This window comes from Prionailurus bengalensis, chromosome D4 (assembly GCF_016509475.1).
Source record: "Prionailurus bengalensis isolate Pbe53 chromosome D4, Fcat_Pben_1.1_paternal_pri, whole genome shotgun sequence".
NCBI lineage: Eukaryota > Metazoa > Chordata > Mammalia > Carnivora > Felidae > Prionailurus > Prionailurus bengalensis.
This window is the reverse complement of record NC_057359.1, coordinates 56,311,895-56,339,268: the sequence shown is the minus strand read 5'-3', so window position 1 is coordinate 56,339,268 and position 27,374 is coordinate 56,311,895. Positions and strand designations below refer to the sequence as shown.

Genomic DNA, 27,374 nt, shown 5'->3' with positions numbered 1-27,374 from the left:
AAACTGAGATCCTTTCCCCATTTCTTCCTCACCCATCCGGAGATCTCAAGGTCTAGTTGGCTCCTGTTTGGAGGGGTTTTTTAGTAAGCCCAAATATCTCTGTACCCCCTTACCCTTGGGGGTTTATTTCATGTCCACTCTGAAATCAGTCTCTGTTGCAGCCTGCTTCTTTGAAGTCACTTGGCTCCCAAGCACTGCCCCTACCTCCTGCAGCTGCTGTTCTCACTTCACCCTACACCTAACACTGCCTTTCTCCCTTCAGGGACCAAAATTTTGCTCACCAAAGGCTGCTGCTATAACAGACTTACTAAAATTTGGTTTCATGAAGAGGAATTACAACACAGTGCATCCAGGAAGGAGTTTATAATTAAATACAACATATCAGTATCCTTCAAAACTTCTCTGCCATCCCTGTCATCCTTTTGGCCATTTTCTCCTCAGACTCCAGCTGCCCGCCAAATACTGGACCTTTCCTTGGTCCTGGGAGCCTTTCCCCATTCATTGTAAAACTTCTCCCTCTGTAGCTGCCAGAACTCCTTTTCACAGAATACTATTCTTTTATTCAGCTTTGGGGTTTTTGTTGTTGTTGTTGTTGTTCTTGTGGTGTGTGTGTGTGTGTGTGTGTGTGTGTGTGTGTGTGTGTTTGGTGTATTTTTGTTTTTGCTTTTGTTTTGTTTTTGTTTTTTACCTTGCTTCTCTCATTCCAGACTATATCCAGGGATCTCCTCATGCTGTTTTTCTAAACAAGAGAACAGTTCTCTCAGTGGAATTTGTTCATCTTCCCAAGACACCAGACTCAAACTGCAACCAGTTTTATTTGTTCATTACTGTTTAACAAGTATTTTAACTTCTCCTTTTACTCTCCCTCACCACATTCTCCTTCCCAGAGACAATCATTCTAAGCCTTTTTAGTTTTTCTTGTTTTATTTTCTATTTTAACACAAGTGGTATCATACTGTACACATTTTTCTAAAACGTTTTTTGTTTCTGTTTTCCACTTAATGCCTTGGAGCCCCTGCCAATGTCAGTACATAGAGATTAAGTTCACACTTTTTTTTAAGTTTATTTTTTTATTTTGAGAGAGAAAGCACGCACACATGCACACTCATGAGCAGCAGAGGGGCAGAGAGAGGGAAAGAGAATCCCAAGCAGGCTCCACACCCAGCACAGAGCCTGATGCAGGGTTCTATCCCACCACCATGAGATCACGACCTGAGCCAATATCAAGAGTCACATGCTTAACTGACTGACCTACCCAGGTGCCCCTAACTTCACACTTTTAAATGGTTGCACAGTAGTCCATAGTTTGGTTTTTCCAGTTTATTGTTTGCATTTTTTCACCATTTCAAACATGCTTTTAAAATAACACTTTTTTTCCCCTCCCCATTATATTACCACCAAAGCTCCTCATGAAAATTCACGACCTCGTCCCAGTTGGACTCAAGATAATCACCACTGGGAACTTTAAGGCAAATTGCACCCCCTAGAGTCATGGAATGGTAATGGCAGCTGCTGCCTGCTGGAAAGAAGCTGGGAAAAAACTGGAATCAGATGAGCAGTGGCAGAGAGAGGGTCAGAGACTGAGATATGAGAGACTAAGAGACATGGAGATCAGGGGAAATTTCAGAGTCACAGTAGCTGGAAAATCCCATTCCATCCTTCCTCTCTGGAGCTAGTAGTTATTTTATGAGAGCTTTCCCCTAGTATCCCTCTCCACTCATCATCCCTTTTTCCACATCTGGGCTTAAGATGAATAGGAAAGGGTAGACAGGCCTCCTTCAGGACCCAGGCAGCTACTGGCTACTGGTAACAGTGCCACATACTAGGCAGAGGGTCACCTGGTGACCAGATCCATGGATCTGGTAGACTCTAGAGCCTTGGAGAACTCAGAGGCTGGCACCACAGTCAGAAGTATAGCCAGAGGAGCTCCCCAGCCTCCTGCCCCTCACCCAGCTAGCCGCATTCTGCCCCTCTCACTCAACAATTTCAGTTGCTCATTTAGCTTCTGCATTAATGCCAAACTCCTGTCTGGCATTCAAGGCCTTCATGCTCTGGGTTGTAACCAGAGCCCCCAACCCCTTAGCACAGGACCTAAGACATAATGGTGATGGATGGTTTTTGAATAAATGCCTGAGTAAATGTATCCTAATTTTCTAACCTGACCTCCCTCCAACTTCACTCCTCCATCCCATCTGGAGCCATACTTATTCTCTTCACTTCTAAATGCATTTTTGTATATGCAATCCCTCCTTAAAATGCCGTCCTCTCTCCTCTGCAAGAAGCCTTGACTTCTCCATCCTTCTCCTTCATCACTCCCTCTCCAGCCTTTCTTTGGCATCAAGCACACACTAACTGCCCCACATTGGAGTACAGCTCCTGGAAGACAGGAGTCAACCTCTTCCTGTTGCCCCTCACTATCTGCCTCAGGTTGTGCAGGGCCAAGTACTGTCTCCACCAAGCAGCAGGGCCTGGAGTTGGGATCCCTGCCTCAGTTCCTAGAGAAGGAAGGGGTTTCACAATGGAGCCCCAGCCCAGCCAGCCCTGAGCAGTGAGGTAGGGTGGCCCTGGGAGCAGGACACAGCTTCCTTCCCATGTTCTCCTGCAGAGAAGCAGCGGGAGCTGGCCCGGAAGGGCTCTCTGAAGAATGGCAGCATGGGTAGTCCCGTCAACCAGCAACCCAAGAAGAACAATGTCATGGCCCGGACAAGGTAGAGGCCCCCCAATCCCACCTGGACCCTGCCAGTCAACATTTATTTCTGCTCTTCCTACGCTTCTCCTTCTTCCCTCCCTCCTCAGTCCCAGTTCCTCTCTGAGAGGAGAGTCTCAACAGGATCCAAGGGACAGGGGGGAGTGGTGGGTCAGGGCCTAACCCTGTTCCTCACCAGGCTACATGCTCCAGTTGCCAATCCAATCCCCTAAATTTTCTACCCAGGCTTGTCGTCCCCAATAAAGGCTACTCCTCGCTTGACCAGAGCCCAGATGAAAAGCCACTGGTCGCCCTTGACACGGACAGGTGTGTACAGGGATGTTGGGGCAGCCAGGCAAGCCACAGAAACTTGTGTGAACATACAAGTGGGCTGTACAGGCCATACCTGCTATATTGTCAGAACAATTGGGTTGTTCCTCAGATAGCCAGGAGCTCTCCAAGGATGAATCCTCCAGGGAATGGAATTTTTTATCTGGAGGTGGGAAGAGCAGAGAGAGGAAAAGGGGATTGGTACAGTCTGATGCTATCCTGGGACAAGTGATCCAATAGCTTCCCCCTTGAATAGGCCCTGATTCGATGTTCCCTGCTGCTGGGAACACACCTGGCTACACTTGAACTTTGGGAAAACCCAACAAGCCATGGGGGGTTTGAGACTAGAAAAAGGTGAGAGGATGGGGGCAAAGGGTGTACAGCTCTATTTAGGAGGAGGTTAAGGGTAGCAATTTTAGAAGGGTGGGGCTAGGGAAGCTGAGCATTTGTGCGGCAAGCACAATTTTTATTTAGATCTGTTATTTGAAAGCATAGGGGAGGGGTATTAGGTATTGACTAAGGGGTTAGGAGGTAGGATGCAGGGAGTTTTAATATTTAATATCAGGGAATCACTACCTCTCTGTCTTCTTTCTTCCACCACCAGCGATGATGACTTTGACATGTCCAGATATTCCTCTTCTGGCTACTCCTCTGCTGAGGTGAGGCCCCACTCCTTAGGGCCCTCCACACACCTGAGCAGGACCACCTCCATCCAGAAAAGGGGGTGCGACCAACACCAAATCACACCCTGAGGGGAGCAGTGGACAAAGCTAGGTGGAGCCTCATGGGAGTGGGGCATAATGGGGCAGGGCCTGGGGTGGGACAGTTAAACAGCCTGGAGGCTGTTAAAACACTGGCTTCAAGTGTGGAGAGCCCAGTTTTAGGGGCAGGGCTTGAGCCTGGGGTTAGAACAGGGTCATTAAACAGAATGGAGTGTGAAATACAGGCTATGCTTTATGGGGGTCAGCCAAATAGAGACAGAAGTTGCCCCAAGAATGGGATGCCCTTTGTAGAGAGGTGGGGCGTCCAGGATGTACCTGTAAGAAGTGAGACCAGAACTTAGGCTGGGGCCTAAGGAGTGGCAAAGCCAGGCATTTCGGTGATCTGGGATGGGACTGAGTTAGGTGCAGTTGGCCTGGGGATGCAGCCGGCTGTGGGTGGTGCCTCAGGATTGCCCTGAGCCTGACCTCCCTCCCCTTTGTCTACAGCAGATCAACCAAGATTTGAACATCCAGCTGCTGAAGGACGGCTACCGGTTAGATGAGATACCTGATGACGAGGACCTGGACCTCATCCCCCCCAAGTCCGTGAACCCCACCTGCATGTGCTGCCAGGCCACGTCCTCCACCGCCTGCCATATTCAGTAGCGGGCGGGGCATTTGCGGCCGCCTGGGGCAGGGCCCCCGAGGGTCAGGCTGGACAGGGTAGGGGCCAACCCCTCCCCAGCTCTTCTGCCTGCCCCCGGCCCTGTGTCCCCTACAGCCGCCAACCTCGTAACAGTCATTGCTTCCTCCTATGGTAGGACGTGTACCTCTGTGTGTTCATGGAGCCGGAGAAACCAAAACCGGGTCTTTCTCCATCCCGGGGGCTGAGGAGCGGTGGGGGCTGTTTGTTCAGTTACTTGGGGGACCTTGCCCAGCACCCTGCCCCGCCTCCCCAAAGCTGCAGTGGGGTAGGGGAGAGAAAGGACTAGACATCAGGGAGGACAACACTAATGGGTGGGGGAGGGATCATGAAGCCAGGGGCTTGGCCCCACCCCAGTGAAGCCATGAGTCCCCCAGCCCAGCCTGACAAGGAAAGGGGCTGGGAGGGAGAAAGGTCCAGGGCTGTGGGAGCAGGGCCCAGCACCTCAGAGCCCCTTCCACATGCCCCCTGCCAGCCCATATAACTTTTTGTGTTTCCCCCTCATCTCCAGATGGGAAGCCTGGCAAAGCTGCCCAGTGGAATACTGTCCCCCATCCATAGAATCACTGCCTTCTTCCTCCTTTTTGCCCCATTCACCCCATTCCGTACTCTCTGGGTCATGGAGGAGGGTAAGGTGGGCCTTAGAGATAGGCCAGAGTTTGGGGTGATATGATCTGTCCTCACCCACCCCCCAACCACTGCATCTATTTCTCTGCCGACTCCTCCCATCCCCTATGCTTCTGTTCATTGGTCTCCATCCCAGCCTGGAAGCCAGAGGTAAGGCTGGGCCCTGAATGCCCCATTCCCATCTCTCTCTAGCCCAAGATCCCAAAATGCTGCTTCCTAGTAAGAATCTTCAAGGAAGCAAGTTTAGGAGAATATAGTGGTTGCATTGCATGTTTACGGTAGGGAGAACCTGGCAGAATGGGTGTGTGTCTGAGGCTGGCAGGGCATGTATCTGTGTCTATGTGTTGGGAGAGGTCTGTTTCTGTCACAGATGTGAGTGTCCGTGGTGGGGAAGTGACTGTGTGGTCTGTTAACAGTGTAAGAGGCTGCTCGGCAGTGGACTGAGAGCCCTGGACCTGGAGTCAGAGGCTGGGGTTGTGGCCCTGGCTCTGGCACCCTTTCTGTGATCTTCAGCAAGTCACTTGTGTTCTCTGGGCTTCAGTTTCCTCAACTGTAAAATGAGCAGTGTCTGAAATTATTTTTAAGATCTTTTCAAACCTAAAGGAATTTCTTCATAGGAATTTCCATGGAGGTGTGTAGGAAGGTCTCTATGTGTCTTTGAATGCACCTCATGGGCATCCTGAGTTGTATGTCTGTGTGAAAAGGAGAGGGGAAGTTCCTAAGGGACCTGTGTATGTTTGGGATCTTTTTGGGAATACATGTGTGTGTGTCTGTGAACATGTATGTGTGGGAGGGTATATGTTGTGTGTGTAACTCTGTGAAGTGTCTGTGAGTCAGAATGTGTGTACTGCTGCTTCTGCTGCTGGTGCTGGTCGGGGGGAGAGGGCAGAAAAGCTGAGGATGAAAATCAAGAGCTAGGAGGTTACCAGGCCCACCCACTACTCCCCACCCCTGCCAACTGGGCATTGTAGACCTGCCCCTGTGTGAAGAAAAATGAAAGCACAGATAGCCTAAGACTGCTCAGGTTTCATGCCCACAAGCCCCATATCCAAGGACCAGGGTATACACTCCCCATCTCTCCATGCTGACAACCCACACATATTGGTGTATCCACTCTCATATGTACCACTCACGTGCTGCAAGCATGCAAGAGGACACATGTACAGCCCACTCCCTGGATGTCATTCCTGGGAGATGGGAGCTGAAGGAGGGTGAAGGTAGTGAGAAGAAAGAATGAGGCTGCTGGCTTAGGAAGGGTAGCACCTCTCTGTGCACCACACCTATGGACTGCCAACTCCAAAGTTTTGAGGTGCAGCTCTCTACCTTCAGTTCCTCCAACCCATCCCTACCTCCTCTAGCAGCGACCCTGGTTAAGTGGTGAGAAAATGCCAAAGGGAGGCAAGAACAAAGAAGGCACTTACAGGTCCTACAGGGTTCGTACTGGCCCCCATCTGAGCCTATCTCTCCCATCCTGGTCAGCATCCCCATCCTGTCATCTGGGCCCCAGAGCCAAGCTTCCTACCACTACTACCATCACCCTGGGCTCCCTGATTCACCCTTCTAGAACATGGGTACCTCCTCTTTTCTGGACAGGGCCCCCATGAGGGCTCATATACATTACTGCCTTTGCTGCTGACTTGCTCTATGACTGGCCCACTGCTCAACCTCTCTGGCCCTGAGAAATCAGGGAAAAGCTCCCTACCCACAGGACATACTAGTTCCCTGGCAGGCAAGGGCTTCCAACTGAGGCAGTGTACAAGTGGTGGAGAGAAGTAGGAAGCTGGCAACCAGCACCTTCTGGGTCTAGGAGAGTGTGTGGTTCCCTCCTTCCCTATCTGGGATGTTGGAGGGGAGGAATCGAGGCCTTAGCTTGCCCCCCTGTCATCCTTCCCCCTTGTAGATACTGCCTTAACACTCCCTCCACCCTCAGCTCTGGCTGCCAACCAGCCAGGTTTCTCCGTGCTCACTAATTTATTTCTAGGAAGGTGTGTGGAAGACATGAGCCGTGTATAATATTTTTTTTAACATTTGCATTGCAGTATTGACCATCATCCTTGGTTGTGTATTGTGTAACACAAATAATGGTATTAAAAGCATCAAATAAGCCAGCCTCAGCTCCCTACCTGGGTTGTGGGCAAGGGGAAGGTGGTCTGGGAAGGAGAGAGAACTGATTCTCTGAATACACATTTCAGTCTGCCTCCACTCATGGGTTCGAGGCCAGGCCTGCCACTGACCTTCTACATGACCCTGGACAAGTCGCTTGATGCCTCGTAACCTCCATTTCTCTTCATCAAAGTGAGAAGTTTGGCCTAGAAGATCTCCAGAGACCTTCTGAACTCTTGGGCTTGGAAGTTGGGCTTTTTTAAAGAGGCTTGAGGTGGGGCGCCTGGGTGGCTCAGTTGGTTAAGCGTCTGACTTCAGCTCAGGTCATGATCTCGCCATCCGTGAGTTTGAGCCCCACGTCAGGCTCTGTGCTGATGGTTCAGTGCCTGGAGCCTGTTTCAGATTCTGTGTCTCCCTCTCTCTCTGACCCTCCCCCCCATTTATGCTCTGTCTCTCTCTCTGTCTCAAAAATAAATAAATGTTAAAAAAATTTTTTTAAATAAATTAATAAATAAAGAGGCTTGAGGCAGTAAGAGGCTGGGGGTGGGAAGGGAATTGGATCTCCTCATCTCTCCAGGGATGGGGCTGAGCCAGGTGATATCATAATGGGCAGTGCCCATCCTAGAGGGGAAAGCAGGGTGGGGTAGGAGCAGGAAGGTTGTAGGGGAGAGAAGCTGAGAGATCCTCCATAGGAGGGGTCACAGCAGCTAGCGGCACCTGCCGGGGTTGGAGGTGTGGGCTATCTGGGAGGCGGTGGAGGTCACTGATGTCTTACAGGAGTCCTTGGTAGGTAAAGCCCACCACGACATCCCCTAGATCTCACTATGTTCCTCTTCTCCCGTAAGACCAAGACCCCCATCAGCACCTACAGTGACTCCTACAGGGCTCCAACCTCTATCAAGGAGGTCTATAAAGACCCACCTCTGTGGGCCTGGGAAGCCAACAAGTTTGTGACCCCGGTAAGTGGGGGCTGGGTGGGCTGGCAGGCCAGAGTGTATGGTCATGTGTGTCTGAATGACTGGTAGTGTGTGGTTGTCATTATGTGTTTGTAATTATTTGTAGCTGTGTGTGTGTGTGTGTGCGTACACACGCGTGTGTGTGTTTTATTCATTTGCCTAGTCATGGAATTTATAATAATATATAAAATAGTACAAAATTCTGCCCTCATGGTGCCCTGTTACCCCAACAGAGGAGGAGGGGAAATACAGATAATTATCAAGAAATAAACAAGTTTTATAAATTATCCAAAATGCTATGTAGGAAATAAACAGATTAATGGAAATAGAAAGTAACCAGGCAGAACTACTTAAATAGAGAGGTCATGGAAGAGCTCTTTCTCGTGGTGACATTGAACTGAGACTGGAAAGATAAGAGAGAAGAACTAGCTCTGTGAAGAGCTCAAAGAATAGGGTTCCAGGCAAAGTGATCAGAAAATGCAAAGGCCCTAAGGCTGCCTGTGGGATATGCCAGGAAATGTGCTATAGGCATGTTTTCATGAATATGTATCACAATCTTCTTGTGTCTGTATGTCTGTGCTTGAAGGTAAGTGGTCAAGTGGGTCTGTGCTGCTTTCACAAAATGGAGACAAGATCTGTGAGTCTACTTGTGACTCTGCTTAAGAGAATTTATCTGTGTGTACCATCCAACAAATGGTGAGTATCTACATGTGCCAGGCACAATGCGGATACAACAATGAAAGCCCAGGCTGTGCCTTTGAAGAGCTCTCAGCAAACAAGGAAACAAAGTAGGGTTGCCCAGTGGATGTACTGGTACAAGAGCTGGAAAGGGGAAAGCATTCCTGGGCAGGTCTACTAAAAGATACTGAAGGAGGAGGCTTCCAGCAGAAAAGAGTTATGGGAAAGGGCAACCTAGAGACAGGGATCCACCAGGAATTAAGAACCGGAGCAGAGAGAGAGGCTAGCCTATGGTGAGAGGAGCCACAGTGGTAGGAGATTTGGAGGCAGAGTTGGGGCTCAGGGCTAGGCTCACAGTGAGGCGGTGAAGGATGAGGGAGGAGGGTATAGGTGAGAGATAAGGAGAGACTGTGACAGTGAAAAAGGAATTTTTTTAATAGGAGAGAATTTTTAAAATAATGTTTATAAAATAAATACATGCTCAATGCAGAAAATTGGGATAACTCAGACAAGCACAAAGAAGAAAGGCCTATAATCTCACTATCCAAATTAACCATTGTTAATTTATTTTATATGCCCTTTCAGGAAGCAAGTATCTTTTATGGAAATGGTGTCACATTGTATACTAACATTTTGAATCTTGCCCTTTTCACACAACCACATATCCAGGTACATTTTCTTGTGTAAAAATATTCTATAATGTCATTTTAATAACTCTATGGTATTTTATTTTATGAATGTACCAAAATATATTTAAGGAATCTTATTGGAAATTTATATTATTTATAAAATTTTGCTAGTATAACCATTTGTGTACATCTGTAGACTTCAACTATTTTCTTAGGATAAATTCTCAAACATGAAATTGTTGGGGGAAATGATATACACACTTCAAAAACTTTTGATACACACTTCAAATTGCTATAATAAGGGTTATATGATTTACATGCCCATCAGAAAAATATGAGAGTGCCTGCCTGCTTTTTGACATTCAATAGGAGGGAATTTTAAAAAGTAGAACAATAGCTTTTGGTCACCATCTAGATATAAAGAAGAGAGGACAGATAAGGAATACTCCTGGGTTTGGGGCTCTGGCAACTGGAGGAGAGTTCTATCAACTGAGATTTGGAATTGCAGATTAAAAAGAGATTTGGAGTTCATTTTGGGACAAAAATATTCAAGGACTTCCAAGAGATATCTGGTGAGTAGTTGGATATATTATGTGAAGCAAAGGGAAGAGGTTTGGCCTACAGATACAGATTTTGAAATCAACATACCGTGGTAGCTAAAGTCATAGGAGTGAATGAGATTGCCAAGGAAGAGTAAGAAGGAGGTCAAGGGTGGACTTCAGAGAATATTGATTGTTTAAGAGGAAAGTAAAGGAAGAAGAGCCATAAAAGGAGACTGGGTGATAGGAGGAAAACCAAAGAGAAACCAACAAAGACAGCATTATTAGACAAAGGTCAGAGTCAAATGTCGACACAGATGTGGATCTCTTGGATATAGTAACCCTTAGTAATCTGGCCAGACAGCTTCAGTGAGTGGAGACGTGTGAAATCCAGACAGCAGTGAGATTAAAAATGAAGGAAAGGCTTCTCCTTCTGGTAGTATGGTGACCTAGAAACTCTAAAGGGCCCTCCTGCTTCAAAACGACTAGGTCTTGCATAACAGTTTTTATTTTGTTTTGGACTCTCATGGAGATGAGTGGTAAGTATACTTAGAAGGAGGCCCTGAGGATGAATGCCAATATCAGCCCTATAAGCAGGAGTTTATAAGCTAGCTGAAAGGTGAAGAAACTAAATTTAAACTCCAAACTGAACCAGAAAATTTAGTGATCTCTGGGTCCCTTCCCCCACAACACACACACACACACACATGCACACATGATGAATGTATATCTTCTGTAGTGGAAAATATCCTGAATGTAGGCTTCCAAATATCTTTCAGAGTAAAGTCAATCAAATCTGAGTGCACAATAAGAGATAAAAGGAAACAAACCACCATATGACAGCAGAAACAACAGATAACAGACTAAAACCACCAAGGACTTCAGATATTGCCTTAACAGTTAAAGAATACAAAATAATTATTATGAAATATTAAAAATAAAATGTGATGGGGCGCTTGAGTGGCTCAGGCAGTTAAGTGCCCTACTTCAGCTCAGGTCATGATCTCACAGCTCGTGAGTTCGAGCCCTGCATCAGGCTCTGTGCTGACAGCTCAGAGCCTGGAGCCTGTTTCGAATTCTGTGTCTCCTTCTCTCTCTGCCCTTCCCCACTCACATTCTGTCTCTCTCTCCTTCAAAAATAAATAAACATTAAAAAAAATCATTAAAAAAATGAAATCATCAAAATGAGCAAGCAACAAGTGATTATATTTTTTAAAGATCAGACAAATGTAAAAAAGAACCAAATGGAAATTTTAGAAATAAAAAATATACGTGTTAAAACCAAAAACTCAAATAAAAATAAAAAACCAAAAACTCAGTGGATGGGTCAAAGGGCAGATTAGACACAGTTGAAGAGCATCAATGAAATGACAGAAACAGACATTCCATGCTCATGGATTAGAACAAATATTGTTAAAATGTCTTCACTATCCAAAGCAATCCAAAGCAGGATTTAATGCAATCCCTATCAAAATACCAACAGCATTTTTCATAGAACTAGAATAAACAATTCTAAAATTTGTATGAAACCACAAAAGACCCCAAATAGCCAAAGCAATTTTAAAAAAGAAAACCAAGCTGGAGGCATCACAATTCCAGACTTCAAATTATATTAAAAACTGTAGTAATCAGGGGCACCTGGGTGGCTCAGTCCATTGGTTGACTGACTCTTGATTTCGACTCAGGTCATGATCTCATGGTTCGTGGGTTCAAGCCCCACGTTGGGCTCTGTGCTGACAGTGTGGAGCCTGCTTGGGATTCTCTCTCTCCCTAGCTCTCTGCCCCTCCCCCTGCTTGTGCTGGCTCTATCTCTCTCAAAGTAAATAAACATTTTTTAAAAAGCTGTAGTAATCCAAACAGTATGGTGCTGGCACAAAAATAGACACAAAACAATAGAACAGAATAGAAAACCCAGAGATAAACTCACAACTATATGGTCAATTAATCTTTGATAAAGCAGGAAAGAATATCCAATGGAAAATGGAAGTCTCTTCAACAACTGGTGTTGGGAAAATGGGACATCAACATGGAACAGAAAGAAACTGTACCACTTTCTATACACAAAAAGTTCAAATGGATTAAAACATAAATGTGTGACCTGAAACCATAAAAATCCTAGAAGAGTACACAGGTAGTAACCTCTAACATTGCCTGTAGCAATTTTTTTCTAGATATGTCTCCTGAGGTGAGGGAAACAAAAGCAAAAGTAAACTATTAGGTCTACATCAAAATAAAAAGCTTCTGCATGGCAAGGAAACAATCAACAAAACTAAAAGGAAACCTTACAGGAGATGCCTCAGTGACTCAGTCAGTTAAGCTTCAGACTCTTGGTTTTGGCTCAAGTCATGATCTCATAGTTTGTGGGATCGAGCCCTGAGTAAAGTTCTGCACTGGCAGTGTGGAGCCAGCTTGGGATTCTCTCTCTCCCCCTCTCTCTGCCCCTCCTCAGCTCTCTCTCTCAAAGTAAATGAATAAACTTTTCAAAAAAATTTTTTTAATTTTTAATTAAAAAAAATTTAAAGGCAATCTACAGAATGGGAGAAGGTATTTGCAAATGACATATCCAATAAAGGGTTAATATCTAAAATATATAAAGAACTTTTAAAACTCACCCACAAAAGAAATAATCCAATTTTTAAATGGGCAGAAGACAAGAACAAATATTTCTCTAAGGAAGACATACAGATGACTAACAGACACATGAAAAGGTGTTCATTATCACTTACCATCAGGGAAAAGCAAATCAAAACTACAATGAGCTATTACTTCACGCCTATCAGAATGGCTAAAATCAACAACACAAGACACAACAGGGGTTGGTGAAGATGTGGAAAAATGAGAACCCTCTGACACCATTGATGGGAATGCAAACTGGTACAGCCACTGTAGAGGTTCCTTAAAAAATTAAAAATAGAACTACCCAATGATCCAGCAATCACACTACTAGGTATTTACCCAAAGAATACAAAAACGCTAATTCAAAGGGATACGTGCAGCTCTATGTTTATAGCACATTATTTACAATAGCCAAGATATGGAAGCAGCCCAAGTGTCCATCGACTGATGAATGAAGATATGGTATATATATATATATATATATACACACAATGGAATATTATTCAGCCAATAAAAAAGAGTGAAACCTTGCCATTTGTAATGATATGGATAGAGCTAGAGGGTATAATGCTAAGTGAAATAAAAACAAATACCATGGTTTCACTCATGTGGAATCTAAGAAACAAAACAAATGAGCAAAGAGGGAAAAAGAGAGAGAGAGAGAGAAACCAAGAAACAGACTCTTAACTATAGAGAACAAACTGATAGTTATCAGAGGTGAGGTGGGTTGAGGGATGGGTTAAATAGATGATAGGGATTAAGGAGTGTACTTGTTGGAATGAGCACTGGGTGATATATAGAATTGTTGAATCACTATAAAGTACACATGAAAATAATACAACACTGCATGTTAACTAACTGGAATTTAAAAAGAAATGTTTTTAAATGTCAGTGAAATGAAAGAGCAAAATAAATTTCCCAGAATGCAGCACAGAGACCCAGTGTTAAAAAAATATAAAAGAAACATTAAGCAATATGAAAAGACAGAAGAAGATCCCATACACATCTACTCAGAGTCTCAGAAGGAAGGAGCAGAAAGGAGAATAGGCATTATCTGAAGAGAAAAAGGCTCCAAAATTTCCAGAACTAATGAAAGAAATGAATCCACAGATATAGAATTAAATAAAAGGATATTCACACTCTGGTACCTCACAGTGGAACTTCGTAACACCAGCTTAAGAGATGACCTTAAAAACAGGCAGAGAAAAATTATTTTCAAACTCTCTTCCTTTCAAGAATAAAAGTAAGATAAAGATATTTACAGGCAAACAAAAACTAAAGTGTTTACTACCATCAGACCTGTAATAAAAGAACTTCTAAAGGACGTACTTTGGGGAGAAGGAAAGTAATCACATAAGGAAGGTCCGAGATGCAAAAAAGAATGGTGAGCTAAGAAATTAGTAAACATAAGATAAATTTAAGCAACCAATGTCAATGAAAATAATTGTGATTTTTAATTTGTTAAATTTAAGAAAAGAGCCAAAATTTGGAAAACAACATGAGATAAGTTGTATATTGGAAAACAATACCATGTAAGATGCAAAGGTAAGAAAGGAATACAAAAACCTTATTATTTACAGATGATACAGTTGTATTATTAGAATAAGAATTTAGAAAGTTGGGTGAATATAAGATAAAAAGTCAATGACATTTCTTTTTTTGACATTTCTTTACATCAACAGCAAATATTTAGAAAGCATTATTTTATTTTATTTTATTTTTTAAAAATTTTCATGTATTTATTCATTTTAAGTAATCTCTACACCCAACTTGTGGCTCAAACTCATGACCCCAAGATCCAGAGTGGTTTCCTTTTCCTACAGAGGCAGCCAGGAGCCCCAGGAAGCATAATTTAAAATATATATCTATATAGGGGTGCCTGAGTGGATCAGTAGGTTAAGCATCTGACTCTTGATTTTGGCTCAGATCATGATCTCACCGTTCATGAGATCAAGCCCCCATCAAGCTCTGTGCTGACAGTGTGGAGCCTGCTTGGGCTTCTCTCTCTCCCTGTCTCTCTGCCCCTCCCTCACTCATGCTTTCTCTCTCTCTCTCTCTCTCTCTCTCTCAAAAATAAATATTTCTAAATAAAAATTAAAAGATATATACACAGATACATACATATATGTATATCATTCTAGCAAGAAGAAACAAAAGTAGAAATAAATCTGTGTATAAAACTATATGGATAATATAAAACTTTTAATACTTAAGAATATAAATAAATGGAGAAGTATAACATGTTTTTGGATTGGAAGAATGACCAACATAAAAATTCAAAGCAATTCTCAACAGTATTTTTTGAAGAATTTGAAAAGCTGTTTCTAAAATTTATAGAGGGGTGCCTGTCTGGCTCAGTCAGTAGAGAATACAACTCTTGATCTTGAGGTCATGAGTTCAAATCCCACCTTGGGTATAGAGATGACTTTTTTAAAAATTGAAATTTATAGAGAAAAGCAGAGGCCCCAGAAATAACTAAAACACACCAAAGAAGGAGGAGATTTGCCCAATCAGAAAGTAGTATTATTACTAAGCTATAGAAATTTATAAAGCATAGTATTACTGTAGGGACAGCCAAATTGATTGATAGAGAATGAAACAGATCAGATACGGAGCCATATATAAATATATGTGGGAACGATATACAACAGAGATGATTGAAAGTAAAGCTATGGGAAAAGATATATCACACTTGGGGTAGCATTACAAATCAGTGGATGGGGGAGAGATAGACTATTCAATGAGACAATCGGTTGTCCATATGGATAAAAAGAAAACTGATTCCTAACTCACACCCAACTTCAATAGCAATTCCTGACAGATTAAAGGCTTAAATATAGAAAGTAAAACTATAGCTTTTAGAAGAAAATATAGGACATTATCTCCATTATCTTAGAGTATGATTGTATTTCTTAAGTTACAAAAGTACTACATAAAGGAAGAGATTAATAAATTCATATATGTTAAAATTAAGAACTTCTGTTCATTAAAAGACACTATAAAGAAAATGAAGCTACAAGCCACAGAAAGAAAATATTTGCAACATGTAATTGACAAAGGATTAATACATGGAATATACAACTATAATTGTCTGGGCTAAAATTTACATATGTATTTTGACTCTCTCCTGAAACTCTCTAAAACTCCTGTAAATGGAGTTTAACACATAAATTCACAAGAGTAGTAAGAGACAGAAGGGACAATGGTAGCAAAATTTCAGAGGCTTGAAAGTACAATAAATAAGTAGTACCTGACAGCAGATCTGAGAAAGCGGAATCCAAGCCAGCAGAAGGGAACACAAGACATAATTCAAATTAAAACTGCAGAATTTTCAAAAAAGCTCAGGAATTGGTAATACTAGGCTTCTCTGTAACTGAAGATGGGAAAGAACCAAGGCTAAAATAAGGATGTTTTGAAAGCCATTTAAGAAGCAGTTAAACCCGGGGCATCTGGGTGGCTCAGTTGGCTTAGCATCTCTTGATTTCAGCTCAGGCTATGATCCCAGGGTCATAGGATTGAGCCCCACTTCAGGTTCTGTGCTGGGCATGGAGCCTGCTTGGGATTCTCTCTCTCCCTCTGCCCCTCTACCTCTCTCTCTCAAAAAAAAAAAAAAACCCCAGCTAAACCCACTAATCCCCTCTTCTATTCCATGCCATGGGGTGACTGCCTGCCCCACCTCTGCAAAAGTTAGAAGGCTTATCTTTTGGTGAGGATCTCAGGCCCAGTTGAAAGCAGGGTACCATATTGAAAACAGGTGAACCTCTACATACTGAATCCTAAAACCCCCAGCACCTCTCTTCTCCACTAGGTTCTCAGAACACTGGCAGCCTAGGTCACCACCTGCAGGCCAGAGATTGAGTCTCTTCTGAAAGATCTGATCAGCCCAAGAGGAAAGACCTACAGATACTGACAGAATTTGACAAAAGTAGTTTAGCCAAGCCATCCTACAATGATTCTCATGGTTGATAAAGCCCACCCACAGCTCAAAGCCTCCAGTAAGCTTTTTTAGTCTCCCACTCATAAACATGAGTATACAATCAAAAATACACACATCTTCCCTGATGAACATGGATGCAAAAATCCTCAACAAGGTATTAGCCAACCGGATCCAACAATACATAAAAAAAATTATTCACCACGACCAAGCGGGATTTATAACTGGGATGCAGGGTTGGTTCAATATCCGCAAAACAATTAACGTGATTCATCACATCAATAAAAGAAAGGACAAGAACCATATGATCCTCTCAATAGATGCAGAGAAAGCATTTGACAAAATACAGCATCCTTTCTTGATAAAAACCCTCAAGAAAGTAGGGATAAAAGGAGCATACCTTGAGATCATAAAAGCCATATATGAACGACCCAACGCTAATATCATCCTCAATGGGGAAAAACTGAGGAACAAGACAGGGATGTCCACTCTTGCCACTGTTATTCAACATAGTATTGGAAGTCTTAGCCTCAGCAATCAGACAACACAAAGAAATAAAAGGCATCCAAATCGGCCAGGAGGAGGTCAAACTTTCACTCTTCACAGATGACATGTTACTCTATATGGAAAACTCAAAAGATTCCACCAAAAAACTGCTAGAACTGATCCATGAACTCAGCAAAGTGGCAGGATATAAAATCAATGCACAGAAATCAGTTGCATTCCTGTACACCAACAATGAAGTGACAGAAAGAGAAATCAAGGAATCGATCCCATTTACAGTTGCACAAAAAACCATAAAATACCTAGGAATAAATCTAACCAAAGAGGTGAAAAATCTATATACTGAAAACTATAGAAAGATTATGAAAGAAATTGAAGAAGGCACAAAAAAATGGAAAAAGATTCCATGCTCCTGGATAGGAAGAACAAATATTGTTAAAATGTTGATACTACCCAAAGCAATCTACATATTCAATGCAATCCCTATCAAAGTAACACCAGGATTCTTCACAGAGCTAGAACAAATAATCCTAAAATTGATATGGAATCAGGAAAGACCCCAAATAGCCAAAGCAATCTTGAAAAAGAACACCAAAGCAGGAGGCATCACAATCCCAGGCTTCAAGCTATACTACAAATCTGTAATCATCAAGACAGTGTGGTACTAGCACAAGAACAGACACTCAGATCAATGGAACAGAATAGAGACCCAGAGATGGACCCACAAACATATGACCAACTAATCTTTGACAAAGCAGGAAAGAATATCCAATGGAATAATGACAGTCTCTTCAGCAAGTGGTGCTGGGAAAACTAGACAGCAACATGCAGAAGAATGAACCTGAACCACTTTCCTACACCATACACAAAAACTCAAAATGGATGAAAGACCTCAATTTAAGACAGGAAGCCATCAAAATCCTCGAGGAGAAAGCAGGCAAAAACCTCTTTGATCTTGACCACAGCAACTTATTACTCAACACGTCTCTGGAGGCAAGGGAAACAAAAGCAAAATTGAACTACTGGGACCTCATCAAAATAAAAAGTTTCTGCACAGCGAAGGAAACAATCAGCAAAACTAAAAGGCAACTGACAAGAATGGGAGAAGATATTTGCAAATGACATATCAGATAAAGGGTTAGTATCCAAAATCTATAAAGAACTTATCAAACTCAACACCCAAAAAACAAATAATCCAGTGAAGAAATGGGAAAAAGACATGAATAGACACTTCTCCAAAGAAGACATCCAGATGGCCAACCGACACACGAAAAAATGCTCCACATCACTCATCATCAGGGAAATACAAATCAAAACCACACCGAGATACCACCTTACAGCTGTCAGAATGGCTAACATTAACAACTCAGGCAACAACAGATGTTGGTGAGGATGTGGAGAAAGAGGATCTCTTTTGCATTGTTGGTGGGAATGCAAGCTGGTGCAGCCACTCTGGAAAACAGTATGAAGGTTCCTCAAAAAACTAAAAATAGAACTACCCTACGACCCAACAATTGCACTACTAGGCATTTATCCACAGGATACAGATGTGCTGTTTCGAAGGGACACATGCACTCCCATGTTTATAGCAGCACTATCAACAATAGCCAAAGTATGGAAAGAACCCAAATGCCCATCGATGGATGAATGGATAATGGAGTATTACTCAGTAATCAAAAAGAATGAAATCTTGCCACTTGCAACTACGTGGATGGAACTGGAGGGTATTATGCTAAGTGAAATTAGTCAGAGAAAGACAAAAATCTTATGCCTTCACTCATATGAGGACTTTAAGAGACAAAAGAGATGACCATAAGGGACGGGAAACAAAAATAATATAAAAACAGGGAGGGGGACAAAACAGAAGAGACTCATAAATATGGAGAACAAACTGAGGGTTGCTGGAGAGGTTGTGGGAGGGGGGATGGGCTAAATGGGTAAGGGGCACTAAGGAATCTACTCCTGAAATCATGGTTTCACTATATGCTAACTAATTTGGATATAAATTTTAAAAAATAAAATTTTAAAAAAATCAATGGGAAAAATTTAAATGGTTCTATAAAAAAATACAGACATCTGAGTAAAGCCTCTGAGGGAAAATTGATAATGTCAATGAGTTCTTTTAAATGACTCTGTGTGTGTATGTGTGTGTGTATGATTGTATAGATCTACATCTGTATGTGTGCATGTATGTATGTATGTGTGTATAAAGGTCAGGGGAATGCCAAGTCATGGGGCTCTTTTACTCATATGGAGTACGACTGTGCAGGGGTCTGCCCACAAAACAAAACCTCAGCTGGGCACAGAGATCCAAGAAACCCCTCAGCTGCAAGGTTTTCAGGGAAATAGGGACACCAGGTCTAATCTTGGCCAAGAGAAGACTTTGCCCTTCATATCATAAGGGAGAAATGTGGGTACACATTTCCAGCACCTTGCTTTCCACTATTTCCACCACATCCCAGCACCTTGCTGCCCACTATTAGGAAGTCCTTTCTGGTCTCTGACTTTGCTGATTGTCCCACCTCTGTAACCCAGCTGCCTTTTCATACAGCTGCTTGCAGAGATCTATTGTATCACAACTAACTTGGTATTCTGCCCTCAGCTGAGAACAAGGGAACCCCAAAGGTAGGTCTTAATCAGGAATTCCATAGATCTAGCCAAACAAGGGTTTGGGAGAGGGTTTGGGAGGGTTGTAGGAGATAAGACTAAGATGAGGTAAACCCCAAGAAGCAGAGGGACCCAGGGCCTCAAACAAGAGGAGGAAAAAGGTCAGGGTAGGATAAGGACTAGGGCAAAGTGAATGTCAGGGTCAAGAGTAATATCAGTGTCAAGATCAGAGCCACAGTAGACTCAGGGTCAAGTTGGAGTCAGGGAATTCAATTTTAAATTAGGTGTCCTTCCAGCCCCATCCTACATATCCTTCAAGGTGCCAGATTTCCAGAGAGCACTCCCTGCCCAAAATACCTGCATAAGGTGGCTGGATCCAAGGACAGCCAGCTTTTCCCGAGGCTCCAGGTTATACCAGGGGTCTATTGGTCTGTTGGACACCCAGGCCCTGCTCCCAGATAGCACACAGTCTGGAAGAATGAGGACAGAAATACCCAGCTCTTCCCTTAAAGATCTCCCAGTCAAGAAAAAGAAATGAGAACATCAGAAAAGCACTCTGAGGACAAATGCCTGGCTCCAAGCCTGAGCCTTAGATAGAAAGAAAGGAGCAAAGTGTAATTCAAACAAAAAAAAAACTATGCAGAGGGGGCCAAGACTGGCATGAGGATCCCTCTGGCATAGGGAGGAGTGTTGACCCACCTGGGCTGACTTTCTCAATAGGGGCTGTATCTGAGTCCAGCAGGACACCAAGGCTGGAGCCTGTATGAACCTAGCTATTTCCTCCCCCTCTCCCTTTGCCCAGGGCCTGACTCAGACTATGCAGCGCCACGTGGATCCTGAAGCCCTGCAGAAGATGGTCAAATGTGCTGTGCAGGACTACAGCTATAAGAGTTCCATAGCAGGCCACCCCTACTTTCCTGAGAAATACTGGCTCTGTCAAGAGGAAGGTAGGTCCTCACCCCTTACTCAACTCTGACCCCACTCAGTGACCTCAACAATGACCCTTAACCTTAGTCCAACTTGGATCCTGATGTCCACCCTGATCCCATATCAACTTTATCCTCACCCATAATCTGGGCTTCTCCAGTCACCTCCACCCCAGCTTGACTCCCAACCACCTGACCTGACCCTGTTCCTGACCCTATTCCTGACCCTAGAGGAGGAGACCCAGGCCCTGCCTTTTGGGAGTTTCATACCTGTGCCAAAAAACCAGAAGATGCCTGGGTCTTATCCCTAGAGAGATGGAGGGAGTATTAACCTCCTCCAAACAAATCCCTCCAGGTATATTCGAGTGCCATCTTTTCCCATCTTCTTAGTGACCCTCTTCTATCACTGTCCCCATCTCTGCTGCATCTCTCTGCCCTAGCACACCTCTTTCCCCCCAACCGGAAGCCTTTTCTAATCCCTTCCTTCCTAAAAATTCTCTTAGTCCTCCCCTTCTCAACTAAGATTCTTGGAAACATAGTCTACACTCGGTGTCTCTACTTCCTCACTCCTTCTTACACCTTATGACAAATTATCTTTCCCATTTGGTTAGATGTTTATGAGGTCTCCCCGTACATTCCAAAAACCAGAGTCTTGTCTCATTTACATTTGTGCCCTCCATCTAGAACACCATCAGGCCTAATAAGTATTTATTGAATTAATTGATGATAAATATTTATCCAGTTGAAATTGGGAGTCTGAATCTCCTACACTCAAACATTAAAACTGCTCTTGTGTAGTTCTAATTACCACATCCATGGGACTTTTCAATTTTTACCTTATGAGACCTACACTATGCATGTCAGTCTCTGACCACTCTTTCCTTCTTGAAATTCCTTCCTTCCTCAGCTTCTCTGATGCTTCATTTGCCTGGGTCTCTTATCCCCCCATCCTGGAAATGTGGGGTTCCTCGGGGTGCTAATCTAAGCCCTCTTCTCTCCTTACTCCTCTCCTAAGACCATTTTATCTAACAATGTCTTAAACGACAACTCTCTTTATTTCTATCCTTGACTTCTCACCAGAATTCCACTCTCCATCGGATTATAGTCAACTTTACCTGAATGTCCCCCAACACCTCAAACTTAGTATTTCCAACTCACCAATCCAGAACTCCAAATCCCAACACACTGTCCCACCCATAAACACACCTGCTCTTCCTCTAGGGCTCCTACACCTCCTTCCCTGGTGTCTCTCACATGTGTTCTTTCAGAGTGTTAGGGTAGTAGATCACAGATGGCCTTTAGGATAGACTTAGATGACTGCGTGAGTGGGGCTTTGAAGGATTTTTAGGTAGAGAAGTGTCTTGGTCTGATTTTCATTTGTGAAAATCTATGTAGAAATTGGATTTAGGATTTCAAGAGGAGACAGGGAGGTTAGTAGGCTAATTGTAATAATAGTTTTCTATGTACCAGGCATTGTTCCAAGCTTTTTACATATATTAACTCACTGAAATCTCACAACAACCCTGTGAGGTATATCGTACTATTACCCCATTTTAAAATTGAGAAGACTGAGACACAGTGAAATTAATTAATTCAGTCAAGGTCATATAGAGCTAATATTTGGCAGAGCTGAGATTTGAACCCCAAATGTCTGTGGAGTTCATTCTATTAATCACGACATGATATTGTCTCCTGCTTACGGTACTGAAGAGATACAGAGGTGAGATCATGGGGGACTGGAAGAGGGGATAGATTCAAGTGATTTTAAGGATGCAGAATAAGCAAATTTTGGAGCCTGGATGTGGAAGATGAGAGGGAGGAATTGGGAGAAGGATCCATTTTCAGGCTGGCTGATTCAGAGAGGGTGGTGCCAGGATGCAAAGTGATCAGCTCAAAGGATCCAGACCCCACTCAGGAGCTTGGCTTAGGTGAAAAATGGCCTACATCTCAGTGTCCAAATCTGGGGACAGGCTGGTCTTGACTGGCCTGAGGGATATTAGTAAGAGTCCAGCTTTGTGCTGGGGATCAGAGGAGAAACATCTAGGGAGACCTGGATCCTGGGGTAGAATAAGGAATAACAATGTCTTATGTCTCTACCCCTATGATCAAGTAGACAAATGCAACCCATACTACCTATGTGGTGACCAGTATAACACATGGAGGATGGGACCTTACAACTGTACCAGCTGGAACAAATATACCACATGCCTTCCCCAGCTACCTAAGGTATCTACTGTGACCAACCCAGATGCCTGGGGTCTGGGACACACACCTCCCTCCCCTTTTAAACCACAGTGACGGGACGCCTGGGTGGCTCAGTGGGTTGAGTGTCCAGATTTGGCTCAGGTCATGATCTCACGGTGCATGAGTTCGAGCCCCGCGTCGGGCTCTGTGCTGACAGCTCAGAGCCTGGAGCCTGCTTTGGATTCTGTGTCTCCTCCTCTCTCTCTGCCCCTCTCCTGCTCATGTTCTGTCTCTCTCTCTCTCTCAAGAATAAATAAACTTTTAAAAAATGTAAAAAAATAAAAAATAAGAAAATAAACCACAGTGACCAATTAGTTCCTCATCTCTTTCCCACCAGCAATGTTCCAGGGCTCTTTCCCAAGTGTGAAATTAGGGTTTGTATCTTCTAGGGGACAAGGGAGCCCAGGAATGGACCTGTGTGAAAAACTCCTGGTCCCCTGGATCCCAAACTTTGGTGGGGCTCTGTGGGGACACAACTAGTGTGCACTCCCTGACTTGCTACCTTCCTGAAACTTACCACCTGGCCCCTTCCCACAAGGTCTAGCCAAGAAGTCAATGACCTGCTCCACTCTCCTCTCCTTTATGATGTGAGCATGGGAATTGGAGGGAGATCAAGGCCACCCAGTGGCAGTGTAGATAGATACAGAAGAGTCTTCTAAGGAGATAGGAAGGAGCCCAGGCCGGAGGAAAGAGGAAATTTGAGAGGATGGGAGGCCAGAGCAGAGGTTCTCAACTGTAGGCTGATGGCTGAGCTCGGGTTTACTGAACACTTGTGAATCAGAACTTCCTCAAGAATCAGAATTTTTCACAAGTTCTCCAAGTGATTCTGATGGACAGGCAATATTGTAGTATTGACACTCCCTCTCCTCAATTAGAGACACACCGAGACACAACCACACAGAAGCTAGACAAAGAGAGGTAAAATCAAAGGCAAAGGCTGAGGCAGGGTTGCCAGAGGTCCAGGTGCAGACCTGTCCACCTACAGCTCCACTTCCTTCCCTCCCCTTCCCCTCCCCGGAAGCAGAGTAAATGCGTTGCCGGGTGACAGTCCTAAACAGAGCCTGGGACAGTAGGGGATCATCTGGAGGGCAGGAGAAGACATGGCCTGGAACTGGTCCGGAGGTTCAGGGAGGACCCCCAAAAGGAGGAACCTTTCCAGGTCAGAGTTTGAGGTACCATGTGTGCCACTTCCAGGAGGCTGGAATGGAGACAGCTGTTCGAGGAATGCCCTTGCAGTGCCCTCCTAAGCCGGAACGACTCAATGCCTACGGTAACGGATGGTGGTCGGTGGTGGGGTAGACCAGAAGGACGGTGGGATGGGACCTAGGGGACTGAGCAGAGGATAAAGGTTCTATAGAGGGTGTAATCCTGTCTCTACCTGTCCCTGTTTTTGTCTCCATCTCTTCCTGTCTCTGACCCTGTCTCTTCCCTTTCCTGTAACTCTGTATCTGGGTCTCCTGGGCTTGGGGCCGCGGACGTAGAGCGTGAGGTGGTGGTGAATATGTTGAACTCGCTGTCACGGAACCAGCGGCTGCCGCAGATCACTCGCCGATGCGGGTGCGTGGACCCGCTGCCGGGCCGCCTGCCCTTCCAGGGTTATGGAAGCTCTTGCTCAGGCCGCCACTACTGTCTACGCGGGATGGACTACTACGTGACCAGAGCACCCTGCACGGAACGCCGCCACTGGCCTTTGTGCGCAGAGCAGCCGACTGTAAGGTTCGCTGGGCAGCTCCAGCCTTAGACGGGCCCCGCTCCCGAACAAGCCCCGCCCCCCGGGGGGTCCAGTTTACCGCAGCTGTGCGTGCCCTATCCCTCACCATTTCTAGCTCTGCCCTACCCCTATGCCAGACCCTACCCCACTTGCAGCCGCCTCTAACCCGTACAGGGCCCTGTCCTGTTCTGCCCTCCGGCCCCAGGGCCTGAGCTGAGCCCTGAGACCGGAGAACCTGCACGAAGATTCCCCCAGGTTCCTGGCCCTATCCGTCCCGAACTGGGCTCAAGGTCAACCTGGCTCCTGTACCTGTTCTAGAGGCCCCACCCGGAAGGTTGTGGGGTTGGGGGGCGGAGGGTTGTTTGTTTTTTGTTTTTGTTTGTCTTGTTTTGTTTTGTTTTGAGGAAGAAACCCTCTGCACACCAGTCGGTCGCATCCCCTTCCCACACTTCGTTCCCTATCTGGATACCAGGTCCTGGAGATGCAGGTTCTAGCCTGCGGAGTGCCATGTATGCTCAAAAAAGTGGCTTGTGTTCCTGGGTCTTGGTCACTGTCGACAACGGGCAGGGTCATTGCTCCGTGTTGTGTGAGCAAGGAAATAGTAACCGCATTACCAGAGGGGCCCTGACCTTGGAGCACCTCTGAAAGTGGACAACTTAGCGTGTTACTGTTGAGGAAACAGGCCCGAGAGCTCAGCTCCAACCTTAACTGCAGCGCAGCCTTCTCCCTGCACCAGATGGCAGTCGAAGCGGGCTGAGTCTGGGAGAACTCCAAAGTCCACTGGGGGTCTTAGAGAGCTTGGGAGAGGAAGGGGGGGTGGGTCCTGGATCCTGTTCCTAACCCCTGGTGATTCCCTCCCCGCCCCCAGCCCTTTCCCAGAGAGTCTGATTCATTGTGCAAGGCTGAGTCTCATCCCTCACAAGGGCAGAGGGGCGGGGGGAGCGAGAAAGTTCCTGAGCCTTAGAAATGCCGTTAATGCTGGAATAGCTGCCCTTCAGTGGAGAGGATCCCGGGGCTCCCAGGTCTTCAACGACTGGAGCCCAGCCCTCCCCAGAGTCCACCGTGCTCCATGGCCCAGCCTGGGCGGCAGAAACGAGGCCTAACGAGGATAGGGACTTTCAGATGTCTTCCCAGAGGTGATGCTTCCTTCGGTGGGGTCTTGAAAGGCCAAGAGGCAGGAGGGGAGGATCTCCGAGCCATAGGACTGACACCTGAAGCGCTGCTAGGAACCTTGGTGTGGGGTTGGGAATAGGATTAAATCAGAAGGCCCGACGTCCTCCTGCCCAACACTTCCTCTTCCAGGGGTGTATCGCCCTGCGAGCACCGGCCCGGAATGCAATGTGCTGTTATAACTCCCCCGCCGTCATACTACCCTTGTCCGAACCTTAGGTAAGTCTGGAGGAAACACATTGCAAATGCGCTTAGCGCAGCGAGGACCGCGGAGACAGTTGTCCGCTGCGATGCACTGATTGGAAGATACCACCAGGGGGCGCTAGTACCATGGGGACGTCAAAGCTGGCAAGGGAATGGAGAACCCCATGAGAGGGCACGGAGGCTGGCATGGAAGGGTCCACAGGTTGGCAGTGGGGCTTAGACTCAAGAGATCAAAGCATTAGGTTCAGGGCTTGAAGATAAGAAATTAATGTCAGGGAGTGTGTATTGGGAATCAGAAATTTAACAATAGAATCTAAGATCAGGAGGTCAGTGTTAGAGCATGGGGCAGTATTAGGGGCAAATGTTGGGACACAGTTAGCACTGAGAATTGGAATCAGACCTATGAGGGTCTAAAAGAACTGACCCATTTCTCCCCACAGATGGGACACAAGTCACTTCAAGAAGACCGGTGGCCCCCAAAGAAACAACTATGTCATTCACCCTGAGTTTGTGTCTGAAACCTATCCTGATTGCCACTGCTGGTAGAGCCCAGGCTGGTGGGGACAAGGGGGCTGAGCAGTAAATAAACTCTTCACCCCAGAGGCTTCTTCCTGCATCCTTACCCAGCAGGATCTGGCAGTGAGGAGCCAGTCACTCAGGCCTCTGCCAAGCCCCCTCTGAGCTGTAGTTTCTCAGTCATCCTGCCCTGAGCCCTCCCTGCCCCCATCTCAGTGTTTCTCTTGGGTGGCCCTGAGTGCCCTCCTGATAGATAACATCAGCTGGTGATCTCCCCTCCACCCAAACTAACGGGTCTACCTAGCCATGCAGGGAGGGCGCAAGGACCTCACACCCAGGAGGTCCCTCCAGCTGACATTTCTTCAGTATCTCCCAAACCTAGATGTTCCCTCACTGCCACATCTCAGTGGACCCAGAATCTTCCATTCTGCAGTCAGAGACCTATCCCTATACCCAAAGCTTTGATCTCTTCTCCCAGAGTCTCCATCACAGTCCCCCAAAAGTCTATGTCCAGACACCCTTACTGCCCTGCCTTACCCAAGTCCAAAGGTCCAAAACATAACATTAGAGGGTTTCATGACTAAGAAATTTCAAACTACAAAGCAAAGCCCTGTTTCTCTGTCCCTCTAGAAGTAAGGGGTGGGTGTTCTGGAATCTCTGGGATCTTTAGCATTTTTGCACCCAACTCCTCCTCGGAGCAGGGGTGTGGCGGGTCACGTCCATCACCTCACAGCACGGTCATTTCTAACGGCTGCCACCACGGGGTGTCGGAGGGTGGGAGAGGGCAGAGGGGGAATTGCAAAATCCCGATGTCCCCAACCTCAGACATTACTGGTCCGGTGGGAACCAACAACTTGGGCCTCCCGGCTGGTGGAACCAACCTCCTCCCGTTGGGTCCTTAATAGGATCCTTCCTGCACCGAGCCTCTGAGATCCTCCCGGAACTCCGCTACCCTTTTTCTATATGAATTGTTTCCATATGGGAAATTTT

At 45.3% G+C, this 27,374-nt stretch overlaps 2 protein-coding genes across 11 annotated transcripts in view; both read left to right on the top strand.

The window, feature by feature from the left end:
- The window catches only part of FAM219A (family with sequence similarity 219 member A), a 55,418-nt gene extending 48,263 nt beyond the window's left edge, over nt 1-7,155 (top strand). For 4 of the 8 annotated variants that reach the window (XM_043566772.1, XM_043566776.1, XM_043566769.1 and 1 more), the window contains exons 3-6: nt 2,606-2,708; nt 2,933-3,013; nt 3,621-3,675; nt 4,228-7,155. In XM_043566772.1, coding sequence (XP_043422707.1) covers nt 2,606-2,708; nt 2,933-3,013; nt 3,621-3,675; nt 4,228-4,383 — 395 coding nt within the window. In that variant the 3' untranslated portion in view covers nt 4,384-7,155. Of the gene's footprint in view, nt 1-2,605; nt 2,709-2,932; nt 3,014-3,620; nt 3,676-4,224 lie in introns of all 8 variants that reach the window. The other 4 variants (XM_043566770.1, XM_043566768.1, XM_043566775.1 and 1 more) reach the window with 1 other exon arrangement.
- A 635-nt stretch (nt 7,156-7,790) lies between these two features.
- Nucleotides 7,791-26,468, top strand: CD4H9orf24 (chromosome D4 C9orf24 homolog). 3 transcript variants are annotated; one of them, XM_043567444.1, is made up of 7 exons: nt 7,791-8,109; nt 20,416-20,560; nt 22,650-22,765; nt 23,978-24,053; nt 24,265-24,494; nt 25,797-25,883; nt 26,309-26,468. In XM_043567444.1, the coding sequence occupies exons 1-6, from the start codon at nt 7,975-7,977 to the stop codon at nt 25,881-25,883; spliced, it is 789 nt and encodes a 262-aa protein (XP_043423379.1). In that variant the 5' UTR covers nt 7,791-7,974; the 3' UTR covers nt 26,309-26,468. The 3 variants fall into 3 exon arrangements, with proteins under 3 accessions (XP_043423379.1, XP_043423377.1, XP_043423378.1); XM_043567442.1 differs by having other exon boundaries at nt 7,792-8,109; nt 24,265-24,499; XM_043567443.1 differs by having other exon boundaries at nt 7,793-8,109; nt 22,653-22,765; nt 24,265-24,499.
- Nucleotides 26,469-27,374: the final 906 nt, after the last annotated feature.